The 21,995-nt window shown below is 43.0% G+C and overlaps 2 protein-coding genes across 5 annotated transcripts in view; one reads left to right on the forward strand and one right to left on the reverse strand.

The window, feature by feature from the left end:
- The window catches only part of rnf123 (ring finger protein 123), a gene marked incomplete at its 3' end in the record, with an annotated part of 161,693 nt that overhangs the window by 39,718 nt on the left and 99,980 nt on the right, over nt 1–21,995 (reverse strand). The window lies entirely within an intron of this gene.
- Nucleotides 3,186–8,270, forward strand: amigo3 (adhesion molecule with Ig-like domain 3). Its single transcript, XM_080774203.1, has one exon. It carries the CDS (start codon nt 5,254–5,256, stop codon nt 6,895–6,897), a length of 1,644 nt encoding a protein of 547 aa, XP_080630329.1. The 5' UTR covers nt 3,186–5,253; the 3' UTR covers nt 6,898–8,270.

The following is a 21,995-nucleotide window of genomic DNA, read 5'->3' on the forward strand; positions in this document are numbered from 1 at the left end:
CCATGAGCGAACACAGCCTGAGGCATGGGATGGGAATTATCATCCTTTTCACAAAAAAGATTTGACGACAATACATAGAAACATACAGTAGTCCAACCAACGTCTGATGGAACATGTGTTATCGTTCGTCTTAATGTACTCGTCACCTGACAGGAGGCACCACATGGACTATGATTTTTGCAGACAAATTTGAGATTAACAGGTTGAAGAGGGCCTGGAAAGGTGGTGAGACATGCACTAGTGACTAGATAGAAGAGGAATGGAAATCAGGATGCAAGGAGTAGAGGTGGCAAAGGCGAAGGAGTTTAAATACCTGAGGTCAACTATCCACAGTAATGGGTGAGTGTGGAAGAGAGGTGAAAAGGAGAGTGCAGGCAGGGTGGAACGGGTGGTGGAAAGTGTCAGGAGCTATCTGTGAAAGAAGGGTACCAGCTGAGACCAGCCATGCTGTACGGCTTGGAAACGGTGGCACTGAAGAAAAGACAGAAGTAGTAGCTGAAGGTGGCTGAATAAAGGATGGTACGATTCTCATTAGGAGTGACAAGGAAGAACATGTAGTCAGAAATGACTACATTATGGGTCAGCCCAGGTTAAAAGGTCTGTGGATAAAACATGAGGGTTCAGATGGTTTGTGCATGTGAAAAGGAGGGATGAGAAGTACATTGGGAGAAGGAGGCTGCTTGTTTATGGACACCCCGACGGAGGTGTGCCATATGAAGCGGACTTGAGCCACGACATGCACTGCCGAGCGAGCTAAAGCCTGTCGCCATGCCGAACGTTGGAATGTCTGCTTGGTCGAATTTGATCCGGATCTATTGAGAGGATGGCATCTCATTTTAGACTTGTTACATGCTTACTATTTAGTTTAGTTTGTTGAATGTTTGCCTATTATGACGTGCCTACGGTATATCATTGGGATGCTAGGGTTCATGTGTTTAAGTTTACTTTTCTCCCTTCCATCCCTTTTAGTAACCCTACTGAAGAGATGTAATGGCAACGCTATCGACTGACGTTCTGTCTCCTACTTAATTAGATCAGAGCAACAGAGTATCAGTGACTGGCTGACATCCAACTGTGGTTAATTAACCTGCAGGAGACAGACATTTAGTCTGCTGGCTCTGTTCACCATAACACATCATATGATGTTGAGGACAGGGTCGTGACACACAAGTTCTGTTCTGAAAGGGCCACAGATACAGAGCTGGGATTGATTGGTGAGATTCACTGATATAAAATCTAATTCTTTCCTGACATCAAGGGCTATGCGGAATTTAGGTCCCAGGCCTGAAGACATAATAATTATGGCCAAGCTCAGTGGTTAGTTTTCAAAATAAAAGCTCTGCGCAAATTGCTATAGCTTTAACTTCCAAGTAACAGACTGTCCAGGCTTGTAAACACGTCTGTGTAATGTAAAAAATGTATATATTATATTGTTTGTGGTAAATAAAACACTGTTAATCTTAATGTAGTAAAAAAATTGTAGTAGTAGTAAAATATATTGTATCTTCTGAATTAAGTCTTAATGATACCAATACTAAATGGTGGTCCAAAATATAGGCGTCTCGAACAGTTACGTTGATATTTTTGTTTGTCGAGGTGCTGCAAATGTGTTTATTACTGTAAATCAATAAGTAGCCTTCAAATATCTTAGAACGTAACTTATTTTCCAAACTGAATCGTCAACAATTTCATTGGCCATTTAACTATTGAACAGATGGTTGGATTTACTTTTATTTATTTATTTTTCGCGAACGCGCATTTGAATGGCTCTCTCATTATCAACGGTCCGGGGGACATTCACATCACCAAGGAAACGGTTCACAACACCTGCGAATCGCGGAACTGAATATTGTATTGTGTGCACAGTGTGCATGAAATTGAACACCAAACACCAAATGTGCCAGTTTACCAGTTACCACCAGTGTGTTATTACTTGCGAGCAGAGCTCACAAGTACTGCGATCGGCTGGGTGTGTATTTATGTCGGGGTATGTACGTAACGTCGGTGTTCTCTCTTGTTTAAGACAAAAAGTACCGTTTATATGTGTGGTGGGGGTTCAGAGTGCTTCCACTAAGGAAAGTAGGCTTTCTAATGACACAACCCGCCTTTGTTTTGGTGAGTAGCAAAAACATTATTTTTATTTACGCTAAAGACGAGAGGCTGGTCTGCATGCATGCAAGCCCCGGAAGTCATCGGTAACATAGCTCTAAATGCAACGGCATTAGAGCTATGGACCAGAGCCAAGAATAGGGATGCTAGGGTTCAAGTGGTTTATGTACAGTTCCTATCACACAAAGATTCGGTGGCCACGTTTTGTAACTCTGAGGACCCCTTCGGGGTCCCGGAACCCCTGAAGAATACCCATGGAGCATGGTCTAGTGACCATAATTATCCTAGGAGATTACCCCATGCATTGCAAACCTAATCTGCATTATCTCTTTTGTTACAGGCCTACACATAACATGTTTTCCAGTAATACTGCGTATTTTCAAGGACATTATAGTTGTGTTGCCTAACAGCAGAATACTAAAATCAATGCCAGGGCCAATGGGCATAGAACTACACAATAGATATCCATAAGAGAGAGAGAGAGAGAGAGAGAGAGAGAGAGAGAGAGAGAGAGAGAGAGAGAGAGAGAGAGAGAGAGAGAGAGAGAGAGAGAGAGAGAGAGAGAGAGAGAGAGAGATTAAACAGCAACTACTGTTAGCTCATCCATCTTTAATGGACTGAACGGTGTACAACATCTTAAACAAACAGCTACTGTATATGGTTGAAATAAGTGGAGATAAATAACAATTTATATTCAATATAGAGCACCATGAATACTACATAGTACAGTACAAGGAGGGTAAGGACAATCCCAATAACGCTAAAGGGAGGAGAGGTAATTCCGTTTCCACATTATGTTCATGATCACCCCCTCACACTGGCCAATCAAAACCCTTCACCATTCTCCTGTACAGTACATGCTCCTCCTATAGTCACAAGCTGGAGAGAGAGAGAGAGAGAGAGAGAGAGAGAGAGAGAGAGAGAGAGAGAGAGAGAGAGAGGCAGGAGCAAAGCTTGGTGAATGGAAGGCTGCGCGAGATGAGGAGGGACTGAGGCAGGAGGATGGGGGGGGGGGGGGTGTCAGGGAGGAGGATTAAATCAGAGAGGAGGAAGAGAGAGTAGTAGGAGCAGGAGAAAGCACCAGAGGCTGCAGAGATATACAGTCCAGGTCTCAGCTCAAAGCCTGCCAGTCAACACCTACTGGATGGAGCTTAAGACAACCGCGCACCCACACAGCAACATCTGACAGCAGACAACACAGAAATGCACTCTTCATTTCAGGACATATCGAAAAGCCATTACACCACACCTGGTGTCAGCACAGTGGAACAGAGAGGAATTACTAACAGGGAACTTTATCTTTGTATTTGACGCCCAAGCTCTTGATTTTGGAGTCATGGAGATGAAAGGATGACACATTAAAAGAAAGGGCAAAGAGGGAGGGTCGGCTTCAGGTTGCCAGGAATTTCACAGAACGGGCTGAAAGCCCAGTGATCCTTTGCATGAGCCTTGATCGGAACACTCACCCACTCGCCTGCTATAAAAAGAGTGTACAAACTGGCTGGTGGAGAGAACGAGACATACGAGAGAGAGAGACAGATGGGACAAGAGTGGGAGAGACGAAAAGATGCGTGTGAGTCCACGCGAGTGCCTCTTTAACATAAGTAGGTATTTGAAACCTCCCATACGTCTGTGAGACAGAGTGCAGCCATGTGCACGAAGCGCTGACTTCTTCGGGGGGGAAAAGCTATTTCCGTGGGCGTGGGCAAAACACAGCTGGGACCGTGATTCACAAAAAGAAAAAAAAGAAAAAGAAAAAACTAACTTGGTGTGGGTACAAACAAAAGACAATGCAACTACAGACAAGATTTGTGTCACGTTAAGGGAGTTGTGAGCGAAACAGAAATACGAGACAAGAACAGAGAAGGTGAGGAGGAGAACTTTTAGCTGATGACAAAAAAAGAACAACACAAGAAACAACGCACATAACAATAATTTAAAATGGTTCTTGATTGACATTTTATGACAGATCTGCAGAGGTACATCGAGAGGACAACTTGAAGTATTTGATTCTCCGGCCAACAAAGAAAAGACTCTGGGTAACATGGACTTAAATAAGACTACAGTGACAAACAGGATCTGATGATCAAGAACATTATTTTGCATTCAAAGGATATTATTTCACAATTGTGGATCTACAATGAGATGGCCCTGTGCTATTGTTAAATGAACTACTGAGAGGTGAGGGGGAAAACATGCTATGATTTGGATCATATACAAATGACTCTGGTTGGTCTGGTTGGTTTTACAGTTTCATGTCACTGGAATAAAATGAATGTCCAGCAGACAAAAATAGGGAATTTTACAATGTGCCACCACTGTCACCACACCATTTGGATGAGTTTGTTGTGACTCAACTGTATTTCATTAGTTAGTTACTTTTAGTTTGTCTCTATCCCTCCCAGTATTCCAACCTTTCTTACCTTGACACTCTTAAATTAGTTATGTATTGCTGAGAGAGAAAAGACAGCTCTGGCTGTACCCCTGATCTCTTGGGATTTTTTCGTTGATCCAGACACACCTGGATGAACTGTATCTTTTTTTAATTTAATGTAGTCCACCCCTGTACATGGCTCTGGCACACAGCTCGCTGTTCTGTTGATACTGTAGGTGGATACGGATGCAGTCGATTGGTTTGACATTAACGGGTGCCGGGCAAAACAAACGTTCACGCCTGAGTGCGCACCGGGACCTGGAATAAAAGGGGCTACGCATACATAATGCTGACTCTTCAGTTTGTGGCCTGTGGCTTTGAATGAATGCATCAAATGAGCCGTTTTTTACTACCTTGTCCTGAAAATGACGGAGACGACTGAGGGAGAGGGATTTGAACAGTTACACTGGGTTCTCTGCCCATGGAACCAAGCGTAAACGGGTGAACACAAACACCTCTGTAAAATGATTAATGCATGACAAAAAAGTAGGGGATATAAAGCTCTCCATGGGCTAATTGATTTGCCCATAGCTTACTGTAAATCAGGCATATAACTAGAACAATTATTATTCATAGGGGGGGGGGGGAGGGAGTAAATAAATTAAGTAAAGACAAATAAACAACAATCAAAAACCAGACCATCCTAAAGGAGGTTGAAGCAGTGCACGGGCTAGACTGCCTGTGGTCAGTGCCTGGTGTTTATTTACACCATGTGGTGCACTGATGGTCACAGTGGACAGGGTGTGGTGGTGGCAGCGGCAACATTTCCACCATCATGGTGGTCTGCTATCGCAATGTTGGCCTGTGTCCTGTTCGCCCAGCTGAGCCCTGCCAAAGGCAGCGTCTGCCCTTCTGGCTGCCTATGTGCTTCTGACATCCTCAGCTGCACTGCCCAGAGACTGGAGCAGGTACCCAGTGAGATGCCACTTTCCGCTGTCACTCTGGATCTTAGCCATAATCGCATAGCATGTCTGTATCAGGGCAGCTTTGGAGGGCTCCCGCGAATGGAAGCGCTGCGCCTGGCACACAACCAGCTGAGGGAAATTCAACCGGGGGCCTTCCAGAATGGTTCTGGGACTCTGCTCCGGACCCTGGATCTCTCCTCAAATCAGCTCCAAGTGTTGGAGGAGCACTACTTCTTGGAAATGTCCGAATTGGAGGAGCTACTGCTCTTCAACAACCGCATCGCCCGCGTGGAAAGCAGGGCCCTGATCGGGCTGGGCAGCCTCCGCAAGGCCTATCTAAGCCACAACCGACTCACCGACTTCCCGTTTTTTTCCATCCAGGAGCACAGCCACCCACATCTGTCTTTGCTGGACCTGTCCTCCAACCGCCTGCCCAAGCTGCCTCTGGAGGACATATTAAACTTACCCTCAGCAGTCCAGAGTGGACTCTACCTCCATAACAACTCCCTGGTGTGCGAGTGCTCCATGTACGCGCTGTTCCGCTACTGGGAGCAAAAGGGCTACGCCTCAGTGTGGGACTACAGACAGGAGCACACCTGCCTCGTCTACGGGATACAGAGAGGCACTGTGCGCTTCTTCTTGCACGGACGCTATTTTGAGAACTGCAGCCTGAGCGAGATGAATCAACTGCTTCAGCGGGAGAGCGACGTCTTGGTATACGTCGGCCAGGGGGTGATCTTAAACTGCTCCACAACCTTTCCGGGGCGGCACGTCACCTTCCTGTGGGTGTCGCCCAACCAGGAATATGTGGCGCCACCGGGAAACAATGGCTCGCTGAAGATGTACGCCAACGGCAGCCTGGAGATCGTAGCTGCACGAACCGAGGACTCAGGTGTTTACTGGTGCATGGCACAGGACCGGCGGCGGCAGCGCAACGAGACACGGGAGGTCAACGTGACCGTGGCATATCCGCAGGGCATGTCCGAACACGAGGAGCCTTTCAACACGGGCTTCACCACGCTGCTGGGCTGCGTTGTCAGCCTGGTGGTGGTACTGATGTACCTCTTCCTGACACCCTGCCACTGCCCCACGCGCTGTGGCAAGGCCCCAACCCCGGCCGCTGCCGCCACCAGCCCAGGGAATGAAGCCGGCGGTGTGGGCAGTGCGCAGTCCTCCATCCTTACACCCACGCCGCCCGCCACGACCGAGGGGCCCGGCCGTAAGGTCAGTACCAACAAGCATGTGGCCTTTCTGGAGCCTATCAGGGAGCAGCAGAACGGCAGACTCAGGGCGGGGCCGGGAAGCGGGGCAGTGCACGGACACCTGGGACTGGGTTTGCTGCTAGGCGTGGAGCACCCACCCAAGCTGCATAACCAATCACAGCAGAGGGCGGGGGAGACAGACTCTATCATGTCTGTTTTCTCAGACACGCCTACAGGGTTGCCTTAGTGACAGACAGACCCAACAGACACTGTCCAATCTCACTCACTCAATTTTCTAACCCTCAGCACCTCCCACTGCATCCAGCACCAGACCTGAGCAAAATAGTAGTCTGAATTATTAGTTTTTATCTTAGCAAAGATATTTCAGAGGCTATGACATTGCTTTTGCCATTAGTAAGACATATCTACTGTACCTGTTTTAACTATTTCAAACCAAATTCAAATGATATGCTACTGTATATCCTGCTTTTGCCCAGGTATTTTCCCTCAACCTTGCAGCCACAAACCAATGCACTGTGTGAAGGTGTAGTCTCTCTCCTGATGTAGCAGGCTGACAGAGTAGGCACGGTTCTTGTACAGAAGGCAAGCGACAAATAGTCATAGGGGAGGAGAGAGCAACAAGACAAGTGCCAAAGTAGAGAGATAAGGATTAGGGCCATGAACAAAAAGAGAGAACGAAAAGCACTTAGGGGGATTTGTGCGTACTGCCAAGTCTGGCTTGGGGGGAGTTGCATACGAGAGAGAAGAAGAGGAGAGAGAGAGAGAGAGAGAGAGAGAGAGAGAGAGAGAGAGAGAGAGAGAGAGAGAGAGAGAGAGAGAGAGAGAGAGTAACTCAGTAAGAACCCAACTAAGGGGGAACAGGAATGAGTTGAAATTATGGACTGCTGCTGAAACCAAGTGCACGGACTTACCCTTTAAGCACGGCTTTGAACCTTTAATAAACAATAGCCTTCTTGTCTTAGAGACTTAGACAGACAGAGAGATGGAGCAAACATCTCCTTGTACAGCTTTGCTAAATTGCTAGTATATACTGTATGTTTTTGTTTTCCATTTCAGTGCTGGTTGATTAGCTCCAAACCAATCTGCGTAAAGTAACTGTTGGCATGTGACGTGCTTTAGAATAGGAAGTAAAAATGAATGTGGTTTTAAAGGCAGGCTTTGGAATGTTGGAAATTAAAACCCTACCAAATTAAACACTGAAAGCAAAGGGTGGAAAAAAAACCTTTGCATGAGGCAATTGCTATATGGTGAAAACACTTCAATCAATGGGGGATAATTGTTTGCTAAATTCTATTTGGCGATAGCCTAGCTCTAGTCGTAAGCATTTTATTTTTGGGGTTATGTTGCTATTTTCCTGGAAAGACTCTGCAAAACTGGACTGGCGACGAAAGAAAAGAGACTCAAATCTTGCCTTTGTGTGGCAAGTATACAAAAGGACTGAATGGACAATAAGGACACCCACGTTTGTTTTTATGCCTTTCACTGTCTTCATGGTGTTCAACTGCATCATCCCTTCCTTGCACTCCTCCTCTCCTCCTTTCACTTCTCCCCGCCTATCATCCTCTCTTTATCTATGTGTTAATAAATCTTTCATCTTGGATCGGCCAGGGAATGTCTGCCTTATTATTGTTACTCACAGGGGTAGTTTGGTAAGCTTGCACATAACCAGATGACGGGCAAAGTGTCTCTAAGTGTAAGTGTGTGTGTGTGTGTGTGTGTGTGTGTGTGTGTGTGTGTGTGTGTGTTCTTAGTTCCTCTGACAAAGGAAAATTAACAAGACAGAGTAAGCTGCAGATTAAGCCATTGAACAATGTTACCAATTCACACTTTTCCTTGCATGCTGCACTAATACTCTGCAGTCTTTTTTCTTTTTTTGTGGGGTGATGTGACAAACAGGACATGCTGTAGGTAGGAGCTTCATTATGTGTATTTGTTTTAACTAAAAATAAACTTAGATCAACGTATACTTTAACAGTAGGAATGCAAACTAGGAGTATGCTTCTAAGGTTTTAATGCGCTTTTCAGGTGGCTCAAAAAGAGTCAGGCAGGCAAGAAATGCATATTAAATATTTAACACAAAAACAACAATGTGGAAGGGCTTCCAAAACAATGCCAACATAACAAAGTAGGCTTCTAGTAGCCTGGGCACCATTCCATTTCGGGTTCATGAACCGGTCGGCAGCGGATATCGCTACGTCATATTGTAGTATTGTTTTGTAGTCAGCAATCTTCCAGAACTTCCTTTTCCCTCAAACCAATTTTTCTCAATAAAAGCTACAGGCTACGAGAGCTTTTATTGTTCTTCTTCCGGTTTGAGGGAAAAGGAAGTTCCGTTTGATTGTTCCTGCCTGATGACTACAAAACAATGACTACAACATCACGTAACGATATCATCCACTCCAGACCGGTTCACACGGCACATTTGGAAAAGAGACCGGGCTTTCCCCCGAGGTGGAAACCCTGGTGAGGCGAGGTTAAGGTTTCTAGTAGTTTTTTGACTGAATCAAAATATGTAGTAGTGCTGTTAAGGTAGTGCACCGAGTTCAAAACATCAGGCTGTAAACATAAATGCAGCACAGGCAATCCATTTCCAACTCAACTTCATCATCATTACACGCCAGCAAGAACGAATCCCAGAAATATTAAACTGATGTAGAAATGATGGAGGATGAAACCAAAATTGAAGCAAAGAGGTGTTGGGAAACCAAAATGTGTGTTCCTATTGCTGAGGTCCATCTTGCTGGTGTGTGCAATGCAGTCTGTAATTGTGTTTGGTTGGAAATATGTTGCCTGTGCTGCATATGTATTATGTCAACAGCTTGTTGTGTTTCTTTCAAAGTGCCGTTTCCATGATACGTGCATCTATAAATGCGTCACGTCTCTGTACGTCTGTAATCCATCCAACTCAAGAACCGTTCCCCCCCACCCACTTCAAATTTGACACACGTGTGTGTGTGTGTGTGTGTGTGTGTGTGTGTACACAGATGCTTTATGAATGTTTGCGTGTTGATGGTCTCATCATTGTATTGTATTTCAGGGTCAGTGCAAAGGATGAGAGGATCTCTAAGGTTACCGCTAATTAATACAAAGTGTCATGGAGGCCAACATGATGTGCTTTTCTGCAATGTGTGGGCTACAATAAGGATGCAGAGTCCGTCCGTTTAATTAGGGCCTTGCTGTCAAGGATTATCTGTGAGTGAGTGTGCGCCAAAATAAATAAATATATAATAATTTAAAAAAATCCCCCTCACCCATGTGCGTGCAAGAGTAATTACAGCATACAACAAAGGATTTTCCCAGAAGAATAGCCGAGTAGGCAAGTCATGCCTTGCTACCATGTGACTGAGGTCATTAAGCCACATCCTGTGCAGAGACATTTGCTGGAATTCTTCATCAAAGAACCACATGCTGCATCAGGTTGAAAACAGTAGTGAACAAAATTAACACTGTAAACATACATAGAGAACAGATATGGAATTAGATGAGCACTTTTCCTAAACACGTACGGTAGGCGCTCTCACATCTCTTCCTCATGCGCATCTTCTCATTTCTCCTCTCCTCTCTGTCACGTCTTTTTTTTTCCAGTTTCTTTCTTTGCCTCTCTGAATTTTTCCTTCCCCTTCCCCTCCAATTCCCTCTATTCCTCAGAAAGAACCTGTCTCAACAGTGTACTGCATGCAACAGCCAGGGGAGACAGCCACTAGTTATAAATAAGAGGTGAATTATTGATTTGAGAGAGAGAGAGTGAGAGAGAGAGAGAGAGAGAGAGAGAGAGAGAGACAGCCTCCGTACCTTGCACGGTACCTGCAAAGTTTGAAGTTTGTTTTTTAAGTTTCCATGACCATAGGGACCATTCACACAGACTTGAAAACAAAACACAGGGATTTTTCTCATGAATTCATAAATGAATGTATGTATTTATTTATTATATTCCTTTCACAGTTGCAATTGTATCGATCCCAAATTCAACACACACACACACACACACACACACACACACACACACACACACACACACACACACACACACACACACACACACACACACACACACACACACACACACACACACATACACAGTTAGACATAGTTATAGATAGATTAGATTCAGGGCCACCACATGCATACTGTATGAGTGTGAGTGTGTCGAGAGTTCAGCCTAAAGTATAACAAGTGTAATAAAAGTGTAAGTACGTATTGAGAGTTCAGCCTAAAGTATAACAAGTGTAATAAAAGTGTAAGTACGTATTGAGCTAAGAATGGGCGGGTCTACAGTCATGTTTAAGAATTTGCCTCAGAATGACAGTTGACATAGTGAGAAAGAGAGACAGAGAGAGAGGCTTTGTATTTAACCGTACATTCTCAACTGAGGGCCACCTAAGCGAAATGGTTGTGTAAAACATTGTTTTATACAGTACCTACGGGCGTGCACAGGCCAGAAACGGCTTTGTGAATCAGCAGCTATATCCCATAATGTGGGGTAACATACCCAGCAGCAAAATACAGGCTTCCAATCTAAGCTTCTGTAAGTGTATATAATTCAGTTGGTGTGTTTTGTTCATGAACAAGAGTTCAGAGAATATTTAACAGAATTTCCAGGCCTAATATAACAATCATTCAGCGCAATAATACTCTTACTCCTTTTTGTCCTAAAACAGTGTAGCAAAAATAAAGCATAGCACATAGAATGGTATAATTCCATTCCAAATTTCAGGACAAACTGTTGCGTGGGTTGTTGTCTTGCCGTAGTACAAGAAAAAGCACCAGTAGGACCTGGGCCGTTGAGAAGCCTTGGAGTATGAGATGTTTTTTTGCTTTTCGCATGGCTGACCAGTGCCAATTCCCCCATGTTCCATCATCAAATGTGTTGATGCAAGACATCAAATGTTGTGACGTTTGCATCCAGCTCGATTTGGGTATTGTGGAAACTAGTTCAACTGATAGATTATAACTACCAGTTACGCTGCATCATCAACGACTAATCACGTGTTGCTCTCAAGAGTTAGGATGCACTGCACAGGTTGGTGAACAGATCTACTCTACAAGCCTAACTACGCATCACGCTGCAGAACACTGTGAGCTTGTAGAGCTGCTCCTTTTGTCACATCCAGTAAACGTTTTTGTTTTGCATTAACTAAATCAATAGCCAACAACATTGCGTAGCCAACTATTTTTCCAGGCTCTTTATACATTTATAAAACGGTTTTATTTTTCAAATTTCAAAATAGTCTTTCATGATATCTGACAAAATATGACAATTCCCACATGCCTCTATACAACCACAAAGGAATGGACCCAAGTATGTTTCCATAGAGGGGAAACATACGTACTTCAAGTGGCCATAAAACAGGCTTAAAATGCACACACAGACAGGAAGCACACACACACACACACACACACACACACACACACACACACACACACACACACACACACACACACACACACACACACACACACACACACACACACACATTCTGTACACAGCACCGCCACCTATACGCACACACATGCATAGTATGAAGTATATCTAAACATTAAGGCAGACACACAAATGCACAGGGTGGGTAGTAATGGAAACATGCTGACGAGTGCAACTCTGAATACTCTGCGGACCCACCTATGCACTCACACACACACACACACACACACAAGACCCATTAATCTTCCGCGGTTCACTTCCAGGGCTACCCCACATAGCAGGACATTATCCAACATCATCATCATCAGCCAAACGTTATGGTCTGTCATAGGTCACAGATTGTCATGCCAATCTACAGTATATGAGGGCCAGGCCTCGTTAGTGTTTGACAGAATAGCATATCATTATGGACAGGAAATGAGTGAGGATGGAGTGGGAGAGAGAGAGAGAGAGAGACGGGCATACAGTATGTGTGTCTGTACATTATGCAAATGTTTGTGTGAGAATGTGACTGTGTGTAGGTGTAAAATACTGTATGTAGCACATGCATGCCCGAGAGAACTGCTACAGCCCTCTAATGACACACTGTATGTTTTTGTATACAGAGGCGCTCAAATATAAATATTATTTCCTATAAAGGCCCTACAGTCACAGAGTGCTCACAGGCAGACTGATAACATGCACAGGCCACTTCCATCATACAAGTTACAATATAGAGGCTAAGGTTACCACTCATTTATGCAAAGTGTCATGGAGGCCAATGTGATGTGATGTGCTTGCCTGTAACATGTGCGCTACAATGGAGATGGAGAGTCTGTCATCATCATCATCTGTGACGAGAAAATTAAAAAACTAAAGTTCAGTTTGCTAAGTTGTGATGTAGTAGACAACATAGAATAGTATAGTTTAGGGTTTTGGACTGGCAACAAACAACTTATTTTGTAAATATAAGGCCTGTATGCATTTGTACAAGTGTATTGTGGACTTTACAGAAACTCCTCCTTTGTAAGGCTACCTTTCCATACATCCACAATTCATCCTTTAAGGACCTACAGTAACCTCCTCTTGTCTATAATGGTGACAGTGGCAAAGAAAATACTCAGTAAGAATAATATGAATAACATACAGTATGTGCAAACTTCAGTAATGCGGCATTGTAAGCATCACACACCAAATCTGGAGTTGAAAAGCCCAACACCTGAGATGGATTGCGGACTTAGTTATTCGTAACTGCATAACTATGTATATTGCTTATTAAAGCCACCTCACACATTGAAAGAATAAAGATAAATCATACACTAAATGTCAACCACGTATGCCTTATATGCATGTGCCCCTACCACGCACAACGGCAGTGGGAAAGCCACCCATAACTGTAGCACCTTAACAGCATGTAGACAACATCAGCTCACATCACTTCCTCCTCCTGGATGCAGAGCACCAGCTCCTCGTTCAGAGTCAGAGGTAAAACCGTCAGAGTTATTATAGGGGAAGATAAAGGATGTTTATCTGCCCATTCTGTGGAGGGCCGGATGACAGTCCGTCAAACATTTAGAAGTTCTGCCGGAAGGTTAGTAACGACTAACGAGCCACACCATGTTTGGTCCCTTCTCAGGAGATGATTATACAGAGCTTGCTGTATGAATGTGTGTATGGGTGCCAAAAAAAAATTCAACATATTATATATCCTAGCTGTATGGGGCCACATTCAAATTGCTTAAAGATATCCTCCTGGCAAAGCACATCCTTTTTATGGGCTTCATAGAAAATGTAAGCGAGACGTTTCATGTCATGATTATCAATGCAAAATATAAATGTCTGAAAACTCTGGTCAATACCCAGTAGAGTAGGTAATCACAATGAATAAATATAAGTGATCAACCTGATATCCAAGCATTCACATGGTTCAGTGAGTTATGTGTTGTAAATGCTCAGTAAATTATTAACTACTTCCGTTTTCAGATCACAGAGGTAGAGTACAGCAAGGACAGCAGAATGAATGCAAAAAATAAAACAATGAAAACATCTTAAATAACAATATCATAAATTATAAGAATACCATAAATAAAGGATAGGCTAAATAAATTAAACACACATCAACATTGTGTGAGTCTGTTCTGTACTCCTTTGAACTTGTACTCCTTTGAACTTGTACTGCTGGCCCAGAGAAGGAGTTCCCTAACTTATTCAGCTCGGCTCGAGATTCAAAACAGAAGCTTTGTGTTACTCCCCAGAAGCCAAACTTACAACAATACAAGAATGAACCACAAGGTCTAAAGATGACGTGATGAGCTGTGTTAGCTTGCAGATCTGCTATTCTCACTATTTTAGAACATCTCTGAACATTTGTGTAGGAAACAAAACAGATTAATGTGCACGTTGCGACCAATACAATCGGGTCTGCAATGTTTGGGAAACACTGGCCAAGAGAATTAGGCATACAAAACATTTGTCCTTTTCAAGATGGACCGAAGTGCAAAAATGTCTGCATGTTCACATGTTCTGGCTTTAGTTCTGCCTGTATAGCAGTGTACTTACTGTATGTGCCCACTGGCACTGCCCACTGCCTCTGAAGCAACACTTGCCCGTCATAGAGCTACAGCGCCTTTTCAAATCACTCCTGAGGATATTAATGATTATGCCGATAATGGAAATTTGCCACAATAAAGTTATGCTGAGTGTTTTTATCGCGATACAATTTGAAATCCTATATCCTCCCACCCCTTTTATGGACCATTACGCCATGAAAGTCAATGTTGGTCTTATCGTCTTCTCTCCATCCCTCCCTTTCCATGAAGCTTTCCCAATCCCATTAGTGACTGGCCACACTGGGACATTATAGACAGTATCATTTATAATTTGCTCTGACACACTCTAGTCCCTTTCAATGATGCATAACATCTAATGGAGGACATTGATATCCTGGGGTGCACGCATGCACTCACGCACGCCCACAAACCCAGGTCGTGAGCTCTTACCTAAACACAAAGACAAGCCAATAAACAGACAAAGCTTAGCATTTTCAGTCCACATGCCTGCGTGTGCATGCGTGCGCACGCACACACAGATTGTGAGCTCTTATCTAAACAAAGTCACACTAATAAACAGACAAAACATGTTCAGCCCACACACACACACACACAGCTTTTCTAGGCGCTATGGCCTGCTAGCTTCTGTATGAGCTAGTGTTTTAAGTGTAGCAGCCAGTTAATCTGTAGGCCATCCATCCTCACTATGAACTGAAGCCAAAATGTAACAGTTTAGAGTATGCTTGCACTGATTAACCAATGTGAGGGGAGATGAGAGAGGGGAAAGAAAAATGCAAATGTTGCTATGCTACTGTATCTTGCCCGTATATTTAAACAGCCCTGTAAGTGGCACCTAAATGAGTCAGGTGTGCAGTGGATGCATGCAAAGGGGGGAAGCTGAAGCAAATTAAAGCTTGATTCATATTCGTGTCGCATGACACACCAAATCACTAGTTTTCTAGATAGAAACAAAGCTTTTTCTTAAAGTAACACGTCTATTTTCTGTAACACTGAATTAGTAGACCATAACATTGGCACATTCATCAGTTGTCAAATAAACCATCGGCTGTCAGACGAAACTCACTTGGTCGTCTTGTGCAGCATGATTCAGAGCACTAAGAAAACTATGAAAGTGGAATAAAATGTAATGACATCTTCATGGAAGGGAATTATTCATTCACAATATTTAAGCTTAGTGATCCACTCTGCGAGTGCACTCTAAAACAACACACTACTAATGTATTTAAATTGCTTGTCATAACAAAGACATAGTAAACATCCATCAATACACATTCAATAAGGCCTTATAGTTATAAGGCTTTAAGTGTCATGTCATAGTTATGACCATATAATGTCCGTCTTATGCATGACCATCATAGGTAACAACATATAGCTATAGGTCAACATACAGTAACCTATAGCTATAAACAGGTACAGTAACTGCTGGTAAGGATTGCCGGCCTGAGGAGAAAAAATGTGGTCGTTTAAATTGGCTGTTGGATGCTCATTCAATGCCTCTTTCCTAAACCCATTTATTTTTTAGAATAAGTAAGTAAGTAAATAAATAAATATGACTGGGTTCCTGCCAAACTGTTGAGTTGATAAACAATTACATGAAAGCAATTGTGGCCATTGACTGTGTTGAATTCCCATCCAGGAAAGGGTTGAGGTAAAAGCCAAAACATAAAACGGACGTGGACAGGCGAGGCAGGGGAACAGAAAGAGAATAATACATATTGGATAGCAGACCCTTGAACTGATACCTACTACTGGAGCTGCCAGCTTGGATATCAAATCAAACGTGGAGAAGCAAAAAAAAAAAAAGGCAAATACTGTAGCAAAACAAATCATGACCTCCACTATAACTCCACTCTTTTCTGGCAATGGATACATATAGTGGCAGACCATACAGCACTGTTTAGTGGGGGTGTGAGAGAGCAGAGCAGATAAGAGAAGAGAATATATGAACAGGGTAAATATAGCGATCATATACAACATATGTTTAAAAATGTATAAAAAGCAATAGAAAATAGGAAAATATGGGATTAATGCATATTTCAAATGGTCAAAATATGGTATCTAAAGTACATTGGCAAAGACACACTTCGATGGTCCAAAGTATGGGTCGAACAAGTTCTGACATGCAAGAGAAACGTCCAGTTAGCTTTCTGAGGAACCATTAGCAATCACTACATGACACTCTCTCTCTGTGTCTCTCGCCCGCGGTCTCTGAGGCTATAATGAGCGGACTGCTACTGTATGGTCATTGCTGAGTGATGTGATCTAGTACTGCACACGCAGACGTCCAGAGACTTAATATTCTTACGATCGTCATGGGGGTCCATGACGATCAGCCCTCAGCCCTCCTCTTCCGGTGGGACGCCTATGTTTTCATTCCCACTAACAAAATGTTTTACACATTCTGAATGCCCGTGCTGACAGATTCAGTGGCACAGCTCCGAATCTGTTCTTGAGAGACTAAGCATGCACTGCTTAATGTCCTTATTACCCTAGTACATCTGCCTAACAACCAACATATCATCCCCATGCACAACACCATGACTAGACCAGTGGTTCTCTTATTACCCTAGTACATCTGCCTAACAACCAACATATCATCCCCATGCACAACACCATGACTAGACCAGTGGTTCTCTTATTACCCTAGTACATCTGCCTAACAACCAACATATCATCCCCATGCACAACACCATGACTAGACCAGTGGTTCTCAACCCGTACAGGCCGTGACCCCAACATATCATCATATTTGAACTGCGACCAAACCAACCAAATAAAATAAAGTAAAGTAAAGTTTAAACTACCGGTATGCTAATAGTTAATATGATTAATGAAATGTGGTGCGCAAAAGAGTACACCGGATTATTTTCATTAGCTGCAGGTGTATTTACCCTGCCGTTGCACACCTGTGAAAAAGGTCCATTCAAGTGAATGAGCAAACAGTAAATGTTGTGACATGAGGCCGACCTGCTGAGTACACAGCATTGACTGAGAGGACTTTTAGGCAGAAGATAAGCGTTGTGTGTATGTGTGTGTGTGTGTGTGTGTGTGTGTGTGTGTGTGTGTGTGTGCGTGCGTGTGCGTGTGCGTGTGCGTGATTCAATCTTAAATCACTCCGACTCCCTCTTATTCCTTGTGTAGTAATTGAAGCATTTATTTTAACCTCATCTCTCAGCTGAGGACTAATGTTTTACCAACTGGCTGTAAACAGCTGTGTAGAGCTGTGCGGCAGGGTAGTAAAGCACATTTTGAATATTTCATAACCAAATGTGTAGGAGGATTCAAATTATTCATTGTACAAGCAAAGAGTATACTTCTGTGGCTGTTTTAGGAATCTGGCCAGACGGATGCATTTGCACCTTTTTTGAAATACCGGAGTAGCTAGTAGGGACACTACTTAAAGGATAGCATTCTATGTCTGTAGAAAACAGACACATGGAGGCATGTGTCTACACTCTACAGTAATGTCCTTGTCACTTTGCCCAACCTTTTTAGCTGCTAAGGGCAGAAGAGAGCTAAAAAGAAGCCCGCGAACCTTGGCCATGTGGGTCGTGTTGCTACAGCAGGCCAACGTACAGTAGTGAGACAAAAGCATGGACATGAGCTTGTAGATGTGCAATTTTGTAAAAAAAAAAATGTGAAAATGTGTGCAAATCTTTGATTGTATATGTAATTTTTTAACTCAACTTGCTGCAAATTGTAGAAGAATATAAAAAGTAGTATATTTTACTCTTGTATACTGTATATACTCTTATATTCTTGTATACTGTATATACTCTTATATTCTTGTATACTGTATATTGATCCAGCATCCAGCCTGGTAGGTCTGGGATGTGCGTGTCTTTTGGATGTTCATCAGTTTCTCTCTCACCACTATTTTTTAATTTATTTTGTTTTCTCCGAAAACTGTTATAGGATTTAGAAGACTTTGGTAGAATGGGCTTTAACCCATTCTGACCGGGCACCCATTTTGGTGTTAGCATCATGTTATGCTTTACCTATTGAAAAATAGCAGATCTACAAGCTCATATCGCGCCACCGAGTGGCGCGATACGAGCTTGTAGGTCTGCTATTTTTGAAAAATTCGAAGAACGACTGACATTTTTAGAATCTGATCTCAGGTCAGAATGGGTTCATCAGACCAGTGTGTGTCCAGTGGAAACCTCGTATGAATCTGATCTCAGGTCAGAATGGGTTAAAATGCTTCGACAATGGAATGGACATTGTTGCTCCATCCATCCCCTCCAGCTCCCTGGTTCATCGGCCCGTCTGCGGAACTGCAGGCAGACTCTAAATTGTTCAGTCCTGGGCTCCACTTCAGTATGACGATGGATGAGCTACAGAATGGGTGGCTGCCTGCTGCTACACTCTGTTAACTAAACATTAGCTTGTGCAGAAGCTAGCTTGGTGTTTCCATTTGTACCACTCACGTGTAAGGACACACATTATGCAGATTACGCACACGCGTGCCACGCCAAGAATGGCAAATAATCCATTAATCAAGTTCCCGGAACTTTCTTGTCCATGTTCTCTGCTCCATGCACATTATTATTCACACACAGACCTTATCGCCCATAAACCCACCCCAAAAAACAGTTATTTCACAAAACGGTGACTAATGATTGCAACTCAGATTGTGTGTGAGAGTCTTATGTTGTGAGTGTTTTGAGAATTTTAACAGAGAGAGAAACAGAGAGAAACAGACAAGACACACAGAGAGAGGTTGTGCACATGGTGTTTGTGTGTACCCCAAAGACTGAGCATTGCAGAGGAAACTCTCAATACTGTACAAAAATGTGTGTACCGTGTAGATGTTGTGTGTGTGTGTGTGTGTGTGTGTGTGTGTGTGTGTGTGTGTGTGTGTGTGCGCGCGCGCGCGCGCGCTTGTGAACACGTGCATGGTGGTGTGTAGATAAGATTAAGTTAGAAAGAGAAGAAAAAAGAGAGTGTAGTGAGAGAGAGCCTAGAGCAGTGGTTCCCAAAGTGGGGTCCACCCACAGGGGTACTTGAGGGAGTTCCAGGGGGGACCCAGCTAAATGATAATTTGGAACCAAATGCGTCTGTAACTCAGAGAGCGTACAAAATGGACCCTAACGAGTTAAATTAGCATTGATTTTACAATATAAATTGTGGGTCCAAGAGATATAAATGCTATTAAATAGTGGTCCGTAGACTAATGCATGTCAAACTGGGGGTCCTTGAAATTAAACGGGTTGAAAATAACTGCTAGAGCTGTAAAAACCTTCTCTTATGGGGGTCCATGGCATGTCTTTTCAAATGGGGGTCCGCAGGCTAATTAGTGTCAATTTGGGGGTCCTTGACATGACAAAGTTTGGGAACCCCAGCAGAAGTCCCTAAAAATAGATCCAGACAGCAGAAGAGCAACAGAACTATTGTCCTGGAGACATAGAGTACAAGTCTTCAGCTCAGCTCATCTTTAAAACGCAGCTCCACACATAAATACAGCCAGGCGGTTATGCAAAATGAATGTTGCAGTTAAAAGTCCAGAAGTTTGCAACTCTAGAACTAGCATAATACCCTCTGAATAATATTCAGAGGTTTAAAGCAAATATAGGCTAAAGGGCATTAAACTCGATTATGCCTTGGGAATTAATAGATTTTCTGTAATCAGTCATGAGGCAGAGTTCTATCAGGGGAAATAGCCAATGGGCAGAGGTTCACATAACTGGTGTGCAAGAGCACATGCGTGGTCAAAATTAAACGTTGCATGGCAGATCAAACAGAAAGAAGCGCTCTTAGCCTCTTGCGTTCCACCGCCGGGACCAACAATGTATTTATAGTCAGTTACTAGCTCTGGTGTACTTCAAATGTCTATACTATCCATTTACTGTATGTACTGTACAACTAGTGTTGACTGATCATCGCTGTACGTTTCTGAACCAATCAGAGCGTTGCATCCCTTCGGGCGATGGGACGGTAGCTCTGCTACACATGCAACGCATGGAGTTTGTTTAGACAGTCGGCCAGCTACCAGTTTTCTGCTATGTGGCTTATTATTAACCTATTTTAGCATGCTGAAGTTTAAATGGATGTCATCTCGGATGAGATTAAAAACAGAGTAGGTCTGTAATCAACAACAGAGCTGTGTTTGGAGGAACTGCAGCAATGGGAATCAAACCCGACACGCCTTCACACAACACGTTTTTGTTCAAAGGAGATCATTCAAATTGGCTTTTTATGGATCTGATGACCACGGATATAGTCTAAAAGTGTGAAAAAACATATTTTTTCATTTCACTAGGTCTTTAAAGGAACTCTGTTCCTGTTGAAACCAAGCTGTCATGACAAGCTGCTATACTGCTGCATGAAAACAAGAATGCAACAAGAAACAAGAAAGTAAACAAGAATCCAGGTGAATTTAGAGCATTTTGGCCATTATTTACCACAGTATATGAAAACCACACAGCTGTGACGTAAACAATGTAGGACGACACACTTTGGAAGTGTGTTAAACATTCGCAGCATACCAATAGGTGAGTGGAATTTAATCTGGCTCATGCTGGCTGGATAAAGTAATGTTGCGATGGAGGAGAGATAACCTGTAGCTCCACTATAAGGCTACTATAGTGTGCAATAACACAGGTGCAGGTACACAAGGATTCGACCGGCGTCTTTTCTCTATTCTCTTTACTGTTATTCATTGTGTAAATACCTGTAGTACTACACACACTATGCAGTATGATGTATTTGTTAATGAAAAGAAGCAGTCTGCCGTCATACTGTATGTCTGACGTTTAGACCGGAATTAAAAACATTCACTTTGAAAGAATATATATTCAAAGATTTGCGCCACATCTTTACGATTTCTCAAAAATAGCAGACCTAAAAGCTCGTAGCTCTGCTGTTTTTCAATAGTTAAATTATAACAATGTTTAAAACACCAAAAGGGGTTCCCGCCCAGAATGGGTTAATGGATTCTTTGCTTTTAAATGTGCAACAAATATGCATATGGCTCTGTCACACTTAACTATGTAATGTGCTCATAAAATCAGACTGAAACACTTTTATTGTAGCCTCCTACTGTATTTGGTCATAAAGACCCATTTGTACATCTATATAAAACAACATTTTAGGGTACAAGCAGCATCTCCAGACGCTCCCCTGAGAACTAGCCCAAAAAGGTTATGTGCATCCCTGCTAATGGGGATGTTTTATGAGAAAGCAGACATTACGGGAAACCAAAATAATCAAAGGACATTTACATTGGTGTTTTCAGACTCAGGAAGATAATGAAAACAAATATTTTACTATTTCTCCTTGACAGGGTTAAACTCTCACGTGGTCCAACTGACATGCGAGAGAAACCTCCATTTAGCTTTCCTAGGCACCATT

Source organism: Protomyctophum bolini (assembly GCF_963924005.1).
Source record: "Protomyctophum bolini genome assembly, chromosome: 2".
NCBI classification, from domain to species: domain Eukaryota; kingdom Metazoa; phylum Chordata; class Actinopteri; order Myctophiformes; family Myctophidae; genus Protomyctophum; species Protomyctophum bolini.

What these genes read in the sequence shown, in the direction of transcription:
- amigo3 (XM_080774203.1), top strand. Translation starts at nt 5,254, where the DNA reads ATGTGGTGCACTGATGGTCACAGTGGACAGGGTGTGGTGGTGGCAGCG.